Genomic DNA, 15,373 nt, shown 5'->3' on the forward strand with positions numbered 1-15,373 from the left:
TAAACTCCTAGATGTAAGATTGCTGACTTGAAGCTTAATACTTGTATAGTTTTGTAAGGTTTTAACAATTCTCCTACATTTTGCATTCACAACAACAGTGAATGAGATTGCTTGTTTCTCCACAGGACTGCCAACAGATTGTGTTGTCACTCTTTTTAATTTGTGCTAATCTGATGGGTAAGACATGGTCCTGCTTACTGTCAAGCCCCTTTCCTATAGTAGGTGCTGTGAATCTTCAAGAACTGAACCATATTTAGTGCTTTGGCATTAGGGGTTGGACTCTTTTGAGGGGTGCTTTTGCTTTTGGTTTTTCTAAGTCTTCCACATTCCTTTTCACCTTCTGAAGAACCTCCCCTTCTATACTCTCCGTACCCTCACGTTTACAGTGACAGTTAGGGGGAGAGAACTCTTGGAGTTTGGTTTCTTCCTCTAAGTTTCTTACAGGAAACTTAGAGATCATGGTGTCTGCTGTCTGCTAATACTGTTGAAGGTTTGAGTCAGGTGTAGATTTATTTGTTCTGCATGTTGGTTTTGTGTCTTTTGAGGAGACTATGTGAGTGGCAAGATTTGAAATCAGATGATCATTGTTGTCCTTCAGCCCCAGAAGTTGTGGTTGTGAACTTTTGTGAATTGAAGTGTGTGGCTTATTGATGACCACATTATGAGTCCTGTGGGCCTCTTGAGGTGCCTATCACATTTTTGGATCTATCTGTCATATTTTGGAGGTGTGCTTTCCTTTACATTAGTTGGTTGGTAGTAAAGGGATACATGACTATTTTAACAGTCAATGAAAAATATAGCCTATTTCTGTTTTCTCTGAAAGCAATATATTCCTGAATATTATATAATTTGCTTACTATTTACACTTGTATGTTCTCTCCTTTTTTTCTTTGTCAAAAAGTAAGAATAGACATTGAAAGAAGGTGAGCATAATCATTGACTGTTTTGGCTAGTTCTCTGATCATGTGCTTCCACTTGCTCTTTCCCTGGTTCTGCCCAAGTACGGAAGCTCAGTTGCTGCAGTCTGTTATCGACTGTGTCTTCTTGCTGTAATCTTGAAAGGGTAGAGAACTCAGCAGAAGCGTGGTGTTGGATGAGAACTTGACCAGAATGTTTGCAGTACCCCAGGCCCACTTGTTCCAGAATGCTATGGGGAGACAAAGTTCCTGAGCCTAGGGGTGGGTGAATATCTACCAATCCAACATTAATGTGCTTTTACTCACTGTTACTTACTAGCTTACTAGTGAGATACTTATTTTATAAATTAAACTTTCACCTATCCAAGTACCTGTAGAGAACCATACTTTAGGTTTTTTGGTTTTTTTTTAATTTTAATTTCTTTGTAGAGGCAGGAATCTTGGTATATTGCCCAGGCTGTTCTTTAGCTCCTGCCCTCATGTGATTGCTCTGCCTCAGTCTCCTTAGGGGCTGGGATTTCAGGCGTAAGCCACCATGCCAGGCAAACAACCATACTTCTTAAGTGATTAACCATTACTTACTTAAGACATCATACCTTATCACTGATTGTGCTATTTATTTTAAAACATAAATGAAGTAACTAATACATCTTGTAAAAGCTATGTTGTATATTTTTCTAATTGTATTTAAAGTTTCAATGTTTATGATTTGAATTTTTTACCCAAATATTTTCAGATTGTAGGAGTTCAATAGTGACTTTCTTTTGTACAGTCAACTTATATCAGAGTTATTTTTTAAATGAACAGTTTATAATACTTATTTTTTAACATATTATATCATATGTTAAACGATGATGTATGTTAAATGATCATAACGTATCATACATGTCACAAAGTAGCTGAAGACAAAGTATTTTGGGGAGATTGCTTATATGGAAAGTACTTCAACTTTTTAAAAAATAATGCATTTTATGCTTTTTGAGGGGAAACTTCATGAGAATAGTAGAAATTGTTTTATTACTTTTTAAATGTTTGGTTCAAATTTCATTGTATACTATTTATATGAAAAAATTAACAATTGAAGAATAAGATCTCATAGAGCTGTGTTTATAAACTATCTCCTTAACTTCATAAAAAATATAGATTGCTTTTTCATTTACATTGTTAATTTATAGCAACATTCTTAATATTTATTTAATATTATGTAAAATCAATATTTATTATTATGTAAATGTAAATATTTATTTAATCTTTTAGAAAGGACAACTGGGCAGACCAATTGTGGATGTGCCATATTGGAATGCAAAGCCAGCTCCCATGCCTAATATTGGATCAAAATATGGAAGAAAAGCTACTTGGATAGGTGCAAGTGGGGACCAGACTTTCTTACGAATTGATGAAGCACTTATTAATTCTCATGTACTTGCTACATCAGAAATTTTTGCCAGTAAACATATAATAGGTAATAACAAAAAATTATTAATATTAAATGATTCTTCTGTCCTTATAATGAGATGTAATCTCATAGTTTTTTGTTTTCTTCCTGTTGAAAGAAATTTAAACAGAGCCACTAGGAGTCTGTGTTTATATGTGTTCATCTGCTGGAAGAATGGAATAATTGACAGATCTAGAAACCAGAATATTTATTTCTCTAGTCAGTGGTAGAAATGTGAGCTAGATTGTAGTAGGGTAAAGCCTATATTGGAGTAAGGATTTTCTGTATTGTTTATTATTAAATAAATGATAGAAATTAATGTTTATGGGAGGTTAAATCAAACTCTGAAGTTTCATTAAGATCAAGTTATCAATCCATAATTTGTGTCCATGATATCGTAAATAATTATACAGTAGAGTGGTAGAGCATAGAGATTAGAAATGTGTGTTGTTAAAAACAAAGCAGTTTGTATGTTATTGAATATTGTCTGGGCAAATGGAGACTTTACATCCTTCGTATTAACCTGGATGGAAGTAGAAGACATTATTCTTAGTAAAGCATCACAAGAATGGAGAAGCATGAATCCTATGTACTCAATCTTGATATGAGGACAATTAATGACAATTAAGTTTATGGGGGGGGGAAGCAGAAAGAGGGATGGAGGGAGGAGGGTGGGGCCTTAGTGTGTGTCATACTTTATGGGGGCAAGACATGATTGCAAGAGGGACTTTACCTAACAATTGCAATCAGTGTAACTGGCTTATTGTACCCTCAATGAATCCCCAACAATAAAAAAATAAATAAATAAATAAATAAAAAAAAAAAAAAAAAGAAAAGAAATGTGTGTTGTAGGGCGGCGCCTGTGGCTCAGTCGGTAAGGCGCCGGCCCCATATACCGAGGGTGGCGGGTTCAAACCCGGCCCCAGCCAAACTGCAACCAAAAAATAGCCTGGTGTTGTGGCGGGCGCCTGTAGTCCCAGCTACTCGGGAGGCTGAGGCAAGAGAATCACTTAAGCCCAGGAGTTGGAGGTTGCTGTGAGCTGTGTGAGGCCACAGCACTCTACCGAGGGCCATAAAGTGAGACTCTGTCTCTACAAAAAAAAAAAAAAAAAAAAAGAAAGAAATGTGTGTTGTAGATGTGTGTATGCTAAGGTTTTAGTCCTAAGTATCAGCTTCTTTATCTAGGAAATGGAGACAATACTTAATGGGTTTAGGAGAATATATAAGGGTAATACATATTAAAATTACATATAAGTATTTTTCTCCAAGGCTTGGTACCTGCTTCTTTATCAGAACCTCCTCCGTTTAAGTGTCTTCTGATAAATAAAGTGGATGGGAGTTGTAAAACTTTTAATGACTCAGAACAAGAGGATCTGCAAGGATTTGGTGTTTGTCTTGATCCTGTATATGATGTAATTTGGAGGTAAGCCTCTCTGCTTCTAAAATAGAGTTATAAATAAGTTTTGATCAAATTATGTCTTGTGGTAATGTAGAATTCTTCTGCAAGCAAACTTTTCAACACATGAGAACTCTCCTGTTTAACCAGTAACTACTTTTCTATTGTAGTGATTGATAGGGATCTTATTAGTTTTACTTTCAAGAGTTCTACCGTTTATTATTTTAGTCTATCAGCAATCCTATTTATATTGTATGGAGTTCCTTCTACTTCTTGTTCCCATGAATATCTAGTTATTACCAACTATATAGAAGAAATGATGCCCAAAATAATACAGAAAAAAGAAGATAATTGAGCCTGCTTATAGGAATATCCATAACAAAATAACCATATTGGTAGAAAAATATGTAGGGCTAATATAAACTTTGGAAACTATAAAAATATAGAGACACAGAAAGGTACATGAGAGTGAAAAAAGAAATTATACTGTGTTTGTTTAAAATATATTGTGGTACTTTTATATACAAATGAGAAAAAAAGTTATCTTTCTTGGCATTTCTAGCTTTGGATACTAACAGAAGGTGTGCCCCACCATTAGAGCGGCTGAGCCAGCTGAATGCTTTTGTCTGTCCTCTTGTGTCCACCCTTAGTAGGCAGGAATTCTGGTGAGTTGAAAGGCTGAAGTGTCTTGAGTGAGGAGAGGGAGGAGACATTTTCTCTGTCTTCCTTATAATGCCCATGCCTACTTGCATTTCTATCAGCCAGCCAAGTCTTGGGACATATGATCTTAAATGCTTTGCGCACTCCTTGATGATTTCCTCCTTGTTCTGAAACAGCTTAATCGTGAGGCCTGCATTCAGAGTGAAGAAATCTCAAGGCTTCCCTACTTGCTGACAAGCTTACTCTTCTTATTTGGGGGTTTCATGAGAATAGCTAGAGGCCAGAATTGGGTTGAGTAGTGCTTTTAGATCCCTCTGGCAGCATTGCACAGGGTAGATAAAATAACAAGAGACCACACATGAGTGGTCTTTTGTAGTCATTCTTATGAAGTACAAGGTACTAAGAACCAAAGTCAAAATGGTCACAGTGGGATAGAAAGGAGAGTAGGTGTAAAGATAGAATTGTCTGCGATTATGTGCTGCTTTCAAGTCAATGTATAAGATACTTGGTTACCAGCGAGCAAGCCCTGGTTTGGACTTAGGCGTAAATGGATGGTTTGTTTATAGTTCTTAAAAAATGGGTTGTATGGGCGGCGCCTGTGGCTCAGTCGGTAAGGCGCCGGCCCCATATACCGAGGGTGGTGGGTTCAAACCCGGCCCCGGCCAAACTGCAACCAAAAAATAGCCGGGCGTTGTGGCGGGCGCCTGTAGTCCCAGCTGCTCGGGAGGCTGAGGCAAGAGAATTGCTTAAGCCCAGGAGTTGGAGGTTGCTGTGAGCTGTGTGAGGCCACGGCACTCTACAGAGGGCCATAAAGTGAGACTCTGTCTCTACAAAAAAAAAAAAAAAATTGGTTGTATGAAATTTGTTTCTGGATATGTTCACTGTTAGCAATAAAAATATAATCAGGTTCTAACAGTAATTACTAGATGAACTCGAGCCATTTCCCAGGGGTCTTAAATTCCAAAGTATGATATCCACTAATTGAACCCTATCTTTCTCACAGTGGTGGAAGTGAGAGCACCCATTTGAGATGATCTTAAACACCATTGGTTGTCAGTGCCTTGATCATTTTCTCCATTGTTTCAAAACAGAGATTAAAGAATATTTTGGTAAACAGGTGGAGGTATTTTCCTTTAAATCAGGATCAGTTTCATGACTTCTGGAGGCTTTGTGTCCTTTGTGTTTTTCAGTAGGGTACTTGAGCATTGTACAGCCATCACAGACATTGCAGATCCAGCACTAACTAAAGTTGAAGGACAGTTAACTTTGACTTTTCTTTGGCCTACTCATCTTACTTTTGTATTCTTTAGAAGCTAATTTTCCTGAATAATCAGAAATTTATTACAGGCAGCCTCTTGGTTACAAATGAGATAGGTTCTGTAGGTTTGTTCTTAAGTTGAATTTGTATGTAAGTTAGAACAGGTATATTTACCTATTACCTGTAATAGCCTCTGTTTGTTAATCTAAGTTGGACTTAAGTTCAATGTTTGTAACTTGGGGACTACTCGTATGTGTAGATAGCAGATAAAAGTTAAGAATAGTGATTTTATTTCCCACTTAAAAATTCACTCAACACATGAATTTGTGTTATTTTTTTAAAAAGCAAAGCAAAACTACATATAGGGAAAAGGATGGTCATTCTTCAGATCTTTTTCTTCCCCCATGCCAAATCCCACTAACTTTCTCTATGGATCACAAGTATTAAGCATGGTTTGTATTTCTTGCATACATATCTTGATATCTTGCAAGATATCAAAGCATCTTTGATATCTTTTAAAATGCATGTATTTTACTTTTTATATTAAAAAAAGCCTGAGTAAATATAAGACCCTATCTCTATAGAAAAAAAAAAACTATTAATCCACAGTTAATGGAAACTATGTATTTCCTTTATCCATAATCAAGAGCTATTGTAGTGAAATTGTAGAATAATAAAGACAAAGAGTAAATCTTAAAGCAACCAGAGAAAAAGGAATAATCAAAGAAACTACAATTAGATTTACAGGACTTCCCAAAAGCAATAAGGCAGTATTAATGCTACTAATTGTAGAAGGTACTGTCATATAATTTATATGTGCCAAATACTGCTGTAAGTGCTTCATAAAAACAATTTTAAGAATGTTTAATTGTGATCAGAAAATACAACATAAAATTTACCATCTTAACAATTTTAAAGTGTATAGTCAGTGGTGTTAAGTATATTTATATTATTGTGCAGTAGTTGTCCAGAACTTTTACATCTTGTAAAACCAGAACTCTAATTCATTAAACAACAGCTACCCACCCCCATCCCCTTAACCCCTAAAAGAGGTTAGGAGGTGGAGGAAGCTTTTTGAGGATTTTGTTATGAAAGAATAAGAGAAACGGAATAATGACAGGAAGACATTGTGGATTCTTTACATCTTTTATTGGTGCTTTCCTGTTCAGTCATGGATAGACCATCTATAGCCATTCTATTTGTGTTTCTTTTCTGAAAATAGCATTCCATGTCTTTTGCCCATTTTTGCTGTTACATTGCTTGTCCCTACCTCTGTACAGTTTTGTCTCAGATGTATGCTTCAACTGTCCTTTGGGGGTTTGTTGTAAGAAGTTTCATGTCTATATGTACACATCAAATTTTTAAGGGTACAGTTAGATGCTATATTCCTAATGAGGTATTATAATCTGCATTACTATTCTGTTCACATTTGTAGTGATATAGATTATTAGTATGTTTACCTTAGATATGGAAATTATGAGCTACATTTTATCTTCTTTAAGCTGACTGTATTATTTATTCTCTTTGTATCAGTTGTATTTCAGAAATTTTTTTAAACAAAACTACATGTTAGATGGGATTACACCAGCGGTGCATCTTACAAGGGTGTATGTGAAACTTGGTAAACGGTCTGTGAAGCTAGTGAATGATGCCCCATGAATATATCAATGTACACAGCTATGATTTAATAAAAATAAAAATAAAAAAACTACATGTTCATGTACCGTAATTTTTTTAAAAAGGTTTCGCCCAAATACCAGAGAACTGTGGTGTTACAATGCAGTGGTTGCTGATGCCAGACTTCCCTCTGCAGCGGATATGCAGTCCAGATGTAGTATCCTGAGTCCTGAACTTGCTCTGCCAACAGGATCGAGGGCTCTCACCACCCGATCTCATGCAGCTTTGCACATTCTAGGTGGGGTTGCTCTTAGGTGTATAGTTAATTTACATTAATGTGTAGTATGCTGAGGATTGGTGGGGTTTTTTAAGTATTTAAATTTATTGTCATTCTGTCATGTTTGTTAAACAATAATGATAATGATCTGCAAGGTGTACAATAAGTTTAATCTTTCAAGAAGCTTATTTTACAGAAAATACTACATTAAGACTAGGACCAACATCGTGAAAGATTTATGTATGCTCAAATACAAAGGCAGTCTTTAAATATAACTTTCTTAGTAGTAGAGCCTTAAAAATAATGGTTTTGCTTAACCTGAATGTATAAACTTTTAGAGATGTAGATCAAATATTCAAATGTATAATCATGATACTTAATTTATAAACATTATTTTAGAATGAATTTTATTAAACATCATATGAATTTTATATACTACTTCTGTCTCTTCTTACATAGCAAAGTTTTCCATACATCAACTTCATTCATTAGGTAGCACTTTTGCAATATATTTATTTTGTTGCTGGAAATTTTGTATCAATCCACATAGCTATGTAATTTATTACTTTTAAAAATGATCATTAAAAATGTTTATGTATGCTCAACATTTACAGATGTGAAATCATACTTCTAAGTGTAATTACTAAGTCATAAATGAAATTCCTTTTTCTTTTCTCTCAAATTTTATTTGATAACCATTGTGAATATCCAAAATGAGCATTGATTAGGGTTATATCAGATTAATGTGTCTTCCTCAGATAGTACTTTCAGAATCAAATTAATTAGAAGGGTTTTATAAAAGGAAGAAGCTTTTAAGGACTCAAAGATTAAATGATTCCAACTTCTCAGAGTTTCAGTTTTGCGTAAAACATTGTCAGATAGCTTACTTTAAAATATAATAATTGCTCTGGCAAAGGAGACGTTTTATTGGTTGTAAGAACTCTTCCATGGAAAGATATAATGAAGCTTAAAGTAAATTTATTGAGCACATTCAGAGTTTACTTACTTATTTTAATTTATCCCCTATACTAAATCTCCTGTACTAAATACTAATTTAATATTGTCAATGTTATAGGAAGTTATAATTTCAAGGAGTTGAATTTTGTTTGTTGTTTAGGTTGTCTTGATACCTTGGCAACTATGCAGGACTTAAAGATGGGTGTTGCAAGTACAGAGGAGGAGACTCAAGCAGTAATGAAGGTTTATTCCAAAGAAGATTATAGCATAGTAAACAGATTTGAAAGTATGTATACTTCAGTTTTTTGGGAAATGCTATCTTATGTTTATAACTAACATGTATATGGATATTTTAAAACATAGGCTGTTGTTTATATCTTTTAGGTCATGGTGGGGGTTGGGGTTACTCTGCCCATTCAGTAGAAGCTATACGTTTCAGTGCTGACACTGACATTTTACTTGGTGGTCTTGGTCTGTTTGGAGGTAGAGGAGAATATACTGCTAAAATTAAGGTAAAGTTCATTGATACTGTTGCTCTTTTTTATTTGAAGATGTTTGTTTTGACTTAGTTTATTATTTTATTATTTGATGCTTTTTCTGACTTTTAAAAAGGGATAGAGAAAATGTTGCTGAAATCTAATGCAGTAATGCTAAATGAGTTATTGAAAAATTAGAAGTCAATGAGAATGGAGGAAATAAAAACCAAATAATTTTTTAATAATGTAAGACTAGGCCGGGCGTGGTGGCTCACGTCTGTAGTCCCAGCGCTGTGGGAGGCCAAGGCAGGTGGATTGCCTGAGCTCAAAGGTTCGAGAACAGTATGACCAGCAGTGAGCCAGAGCAAGACCCCGTCTCTACTAACATCAAAAACAGCCAGACGTTATGGTGGGCATCTGTAATCCCAGCTACTGGGGAGGCAACGGGACAGAGCATTGCCAGAGGAAGCATTGAAAAAAAGAAGAAAGAAAATGAACAACAACAACAAAAAAAGAGTAGTTCAAACGAAGAAGAATGATAAACAAGCAAGCTGAAAAAAAAAAAAATTAAAAAACAAAAATAATGTAAGACTAAAAAAAGTCTGTATCTCAGTGCTGAACTTCCTAATCGTCTGGAAACACCAGAACCTTTTATATTGGTACTTTTTTATAGTTATTTTAATGACAAGAAGGAGACATTTTGATGTAGCTAAAAGTTTTTTTTTAGCATTTTTAGTGCCAAATACTATATGAACAGGCATCATTACATGCTATCTAAAGCTGTCAGGAGTTAAAGACCAGGGATGAAGTGAGAAATGTTGTTCAGAGGTGGAGTCCATCCAGGAGGTGCATTGAAAATAGTGGTCATATGTTCACAGCACCTACTCATCCGCAGAGGGCTGGCCGTTATCCATAAGAAAGTGTATCTTCAGTGCATCTGAAGTGTATCTGATTTTGCTCTTAAAGTAAAAGAGAAAACTACAGTTTGCACCTAAATTTCAATAGCAGGTTTCACAAAAAAATTCTCAATTGATTATCATTTGTTCAGCAAATATTTTCTTAGTATCTCAGTAGTATATAAAAATGATGTTAATGTGTTAAAACTTTTTCTGATGTTGGTTTCTAAGGAAACAACCCATAGAGCTTAACCAGAGCTGACAAAATTTAAGAAATACTTGCTTATTTATGGTTATAATTGGAATATGTATGCTAAAACATACAGGAAATACAAGAATGAACAAAGCCAACATTGAAAGCTCCTATAGTTACATGACGGGGGCCCAGAATCCTGATCATGAACACCTGTAGCATGTTTATGTTGATAATAAGAAAGTTTTAGTCTTTGGCTCATTTCAGTGCAGCTGCTTCAGAATGGTTTTTGTAGGATGGTCTTGATTCATCTTCAAGATAGGGAAGCAAACTCAACGTGTTACACAGTTCTAGTTGACAATGTCTAATAAGCTTATCAGGAGGATACGTTTTTTTCTGGCCCTGAGAGGGTTTTTCTATATTTTTGCTTTTGTAAAAAGAATAATGAACACCATAGTAGACCTTTTTGGTATAATATTATAGGAGCAAACCATTAAAGGCCTTTATATCATGCTAAGGAGAAGGAGATGAGAAACTAGTGAACAATTTTGGATTAAGAAAGTATTCTGTTTAGATGTTCATTTTTATAAGAGCACTAAGGGTCATGAAACAAAAGCAAAACCCCTCAACTTTGTAGAATATGGGTTAGGGGAGAATCAAATAAAATTGTTATTAAAGTATTCCAGACAGCAATAGGGAATAGGATTTAATTGACAAGCTATAATACCAGCAATAGAATAGATGCAGTGATAATAGAGAAATATGGAAAAAGGATCATTTCAGCTTTTTTATCTGAGTGACTAGGTGAATGAAAGTGCCATCAGAGGAGGGAAGGGGAGAGGAAGGAGAAATGAATAAGTTTAGAGTTAGTGAGACTGAATGTCCTAAAGGGATCCAGTGGCTGTTGAAAATAAGATCTGGCGGTGGTGCCTGTGGCTCAAAGGAGTAGGGTGCCGGCCCCATATGCTGGAAGTGGCGGGTTCAAACCCAGCCCTGGCCAAAAATAAAAAAACTGCAAAAAAAAAAAAAAAAGGAAAGAAAATAAGATCTGGACTGGAGACAGATTTCCAAGTTGTTAGCATATGATTGAAAAACTGAGATATCTAGCACAATCCCTGGCCAGTAAATTTTAATGAATTTTAATGTTTTATCTACCTCTCTTGTAACCTGTTCCTACTTTATATCTTTACTGCTTTTCCCTCATCCAGAGGGTCTTCCCCTCTTTTTTAAACCACATTTTCATGATCTTCATCTGTCCTTTTCTCAGTCATGTTACATTGAGCTCTTTTTGTTCCTTATTATTATTCGTATTATTTGTTTTCTAAGATAGAGTCTCACTCTCTCACCCTCAGCAGAGTGCCGTGGCATCATAGCCCTTAAACTCCTGGGCACAGGCTATCCTTTTGCCTCAAGTCTCCCGAGTACCTGGGACAACAGGCGCCCACCACAGCGTCCAGCTACCCTATTCTTTTTAAGGATTCTTATCTTCTATTAGTCCTCTTTCTATATTTAGCTAATATTTTTCTAGCTTTTGCTGGATATTCTTCTGTGTTCTACAGGTAATGTTTAACTTTCACATGTACTGTGAAGTAGGAACTGTTAGTATCCATTCTCCTTTTATGAAGGAAGAAACTGGGTCCCAGGATTTTACAGCTAATAAGTGGTGAAGCAAGATTCTACCTCACTTAGAAACTCTCTTAGGTAAAATTTTTGGGTCAAGTTCTCTCACTTCCTTCAGATATTTATGTCAGTTACAAACATTTTATATAGAGCTATTTAGAACATTTGATATAAATAGATAAATACATAAATTAGGAAAACAGCCTAATAAAGACCCTAAAACATTGCATATATTTCTTAATTTAAATTTGTATGTTTGTATATTTCATTTAATATTTTAAAAAGCAGGTATTCTGATTTTTTACTTGTGGTACAGTCCACTTACTGTACTGGACATAGCATATATTGATTGGACACACACAAAAGTATACATGCATGAATCAGCAGATCTCCGTAGCTGAATAATGGAAAATATGCTCTCCTCCTTTCCTTAGTTGTTTGAGTTGGGTCCCGATGGAGGAGATCATGAAACTGATGGAGACCTTCTTGCAGAGACTGATGTGCTGGCTTACGACTGTGCTGCGAGGTAAATGATATGCTCATTATTCAGTGTAATCCTTGCGTACTTGAAATTCATTATGCATGAATAAACATAATTTAGAGGAGTTTTAAATATCAGAAAAGATCAGATGCTTGAGAAATTAAATTATGTATTATCACTTTTAACAATACTGCACTAAAACTAATAGCATCCTTCATAATTTTATTTCTCAACATTAATTTGAATGTTTCAATATTTAAGGTAAAATTGAAAATATACACATTTATTGCAAACTTTTCATGGATCTCTTAGATAACACCCAGTATGCTACTTTTCTAGTGATTGATGGAATTATTTATAATTCTTCCATAATACTATAGGTAATAAATAATTAGTGTCAAATAATTAGACTGGACCATAATTCAGATTACTTTCATATTCTGACATTATGCTAGTAATATATGGTTGATAATAACCCACTTTAGAAGGTGACTATCTTTATTGAAACCTCTTGGGAATTAACAGAAGCAGTATGTTTGTTTATAAAAGTTCATTACGTAGGTGGAGGCTTAGATTTTATCAGTCCCCTGTGTAATCCTAATAATTACGTCAACGTTGTACTATGATCAAGATTCCCTGATTTGTATTCCCTGTAGTAACTATGTTATGAAAACCTTGTGGAGTACTTGTAGGCTTTTCCTGAAATAAGGGTGGTAGTAAGATACTGGTTTTGCTTGTACCAGATGTATACTTTTAAGAACAAAAGAGTAAATCTAACGAAAATGTTGTCTTCTGAAAGTCAAAATTTCTTCACCTTCAGCATGATCCAATATCACAAGATATTTTTCAGTAATCTTCAATCTCCATACAAATAAACATGAGGAGAAATTTCAGGAAAGTTAATTGGTTAATTTCCAACAAAGCCTTAAAATGCCATTATTATTTACCGTTTTTAGCATGTGATTATGAGTCAAAATATAGAATATCGTTTCATTTACAGAGAATCATCTGATTTTCTTCATTTGCTTACTCGCAAAATCCAGATTCCTAAGGCCTTAGGAGTGTTAAAGGACTTCCGTAATTTATCACAGTGTCTTTTTTGAGTTTCTACTTACTGTTCTTTTTATATCTGTAACAAGCAGTAGTGGAACGGGACACCTTGTCATTTCCTGACCTTCTTTTATAATTTCATACTTCTGCTGATCCCTTCATGACATTCTTCCCCTTCCTTAAATGTCCTGTATTTTTTCTTCAATTCCTGCAATGGCTGATACACATTTCTTCCACTCCATTACCTAGAACTTTGTAACTTGCTTATGTCCTTTAGCAGATACCCTTTAAATACATGTCTTCTCTCACCTCCTAAACTAATAATCGTTTTTTGTGTAGTTACTGTGAGACAGACTCCAAACACTTTACCTGAATTAGTTCATTTCTCAGAGCAACTCTGTGAGATAGACATTATTTTCATCCAAATTTTCAGAGAAGCACCTGCGGTACAGAGAGGGTATAGTAACTTGCCCAAGGTCACCAGCTAGCAAGTCACAAAGCTGGGCCTTGAACCCAGGCCTCCTGACTCCAGAGCTGTTTTCTTAACATGCTATCTCTCAAAATATTTGAAATGAGTAAGTGAACTTTAAAACTAAAGTTCCTATCTACATTTCTAGCAAAATTTGTATATTTCAGACCTATTTAAAACATTTTGTCTTATTTTAATATGAAAGTTTTATAACTTGTTGCAGAATTCAAGGTGAAGAAATGTAATTCTGGCACCATACCACAAATAACTTGTGTTCTAGTCCAGACTTTTTCAAAGATGGCTTTTAATATTGTTTGACATGAACCTTACAATACAATTAATTTCACGTTTTTGTTTGTAAGGAATTAAAAAAAAAATAAATATATGTAACAGGGAAGTACAAAGGCATTGTCTATGACTCACTGATTTTTCTCAGAGAAAAATATGCAATGATGTTTGATGAGCCAGTTCTCCTGCAAGCTGGTTGGTGGTATGTGGCATGGGCCCGAGTGTCAGGACCCAGCAGTGACTGTGGGTCTCATGGACAAGCATCTATTACCACAGATGATGGGTAAGTGAAACATTCAAGTAATACTTAAGCAACTCTCATTTTTGCTAGTGGAATATTGTTTTGAAAGCTCGTATCATTTCTGTAATATGATAAAAAGCTTTGTAATTCTAGAGTGTAGTGTAAGTGCCAAAAATGAAATACATGTAAACTCATGCTACATAAAGGTCTAGATAGGACAGAGCGACAGTAAGACTATTGTACTATGCTGTTTGACTTGTGTTTGTGGGCATTAAATTTTATAAAAGCATTATTACCAAATTAGAAATGATAAAGAGGAAGGTGAAAGGATAGTGAGAAGTTTGAGACCTTAAAAAAGAAGTAGATAATTGCTAATGAATTTGACAATGCATATGGAAACTATTTATATTGTAAAGCTTCAGTGATAAGAAGATGAAGAGCAGGGGAAATTTTGTTAAAAATAATTTTAGTATATGGTGTGCTTTAGAGTTTATTAGCCCCATTTTATTTATTTTTTACTTCTCCGTACACTAGAGAAGTAAAAAGGTGAAATGATTTGCTTAAAGTCATGGTTACCTTGTGGCAGAACAAAATCTGGACCTGGAATCTGTTGATCTAAATCCAGTATTCTTTATGCTCTGTTCTGATTTATGTATTTGAAAGGACTATCGTTTGTAAATGAAATTTTGTTTATTCTTTATTACTTGTGAACATAAATTATTTGAATTAAGTAGAACTTATATAAGAGTATATTTCAGTTTAGTTTACTTCATAGCAAACTGAGTAAAAAAGGAAGAGACTGATTTATGAGGTGAATTCATGTTTTTGAATATTCAAGGATACTGCAGTAGGAAAATTAGATCTGTTACTGTACTTACCCCTTTCAGCTTACTCTGAGATTGTATGCTAAAACTTAGGAGTCTTCTTTCACCCTGGACTGTATGATTTTCACAGACAGTTCATTCAATCTTGAGCACTTTGAGACTTCTAGTCAAGTAGATTTTTTACTGTTTGTAAGTGGAAATCTTTGTTAAAAGTTTACTGCTCTGGTTAAACCTGAAATATTTGGGAGGGCTGGATAGGTTGGACAGCTACTCACCTAAGAGTCCTGATTAAGTTCTGTTTCTTCATTTTTCTGAGTA

At 34.8% G+C, this 15,373-nt stretch overlaps 1 protein-coding gene across 16 annotated transcripts in view; it reads left to right on the forward strand.

The window, feature by feature from the left end:
- The window catches only part of MYCBP2 (MYC binding protein 2), a 309,994-nt gene that overhangs the window by 121,945 nt on the left and 172,676 nt on the right, over window positions 1–15,373 (forward strand). For all 16 annotated transcript variants that reach the window (XM_053563137.1, XM_053563138.1, XM_053563143.1 and 13 more), the window contains 7 exons: window positions 2,175–2,379; window positions 3,622–3,775; window positions 7,409–7,581; window positions 8,678–8,803; window positions 8,902–9,029; window positions 12,137–12,228; window positions 14,139–14,273. In XM_053563137.1, coding sequence (XP_053419112.1) covers window positions 2,175–2,379; window positions 3,622–3,775; window positions 7,409–7,581; window positions 8,678–8,803; window positions 8,902–9,029; window positions 12,137–12,228; window positions 14,139–14,273 — 1,013 coding nt within the window. The remainder of the gene's footprint in view (window positions 1–2,174; window positions 2,380–3,621; window positions 3,776–7,408; window positions 7,582–8,677; window positions 8,804–8,901; window positions 9,030–12,136; window positions 12,229–14,138; window positions 14,274–15,373) is intronic.

Source organism: Nycticebus coucang, chromosome 15 (assembly GCF_027406575.1).
Source record: "Nycticebus coucang isolate mNycCou1 chromosome 15, mNycCou1.pri, whole genome shotgun sequence".
NCBI classification, from domain to species: Eukaryota; Metazoa; Chordata; class Mammalia; order Primates; family Lorisidae; genus Nycticebus; species Nycticebus coucang.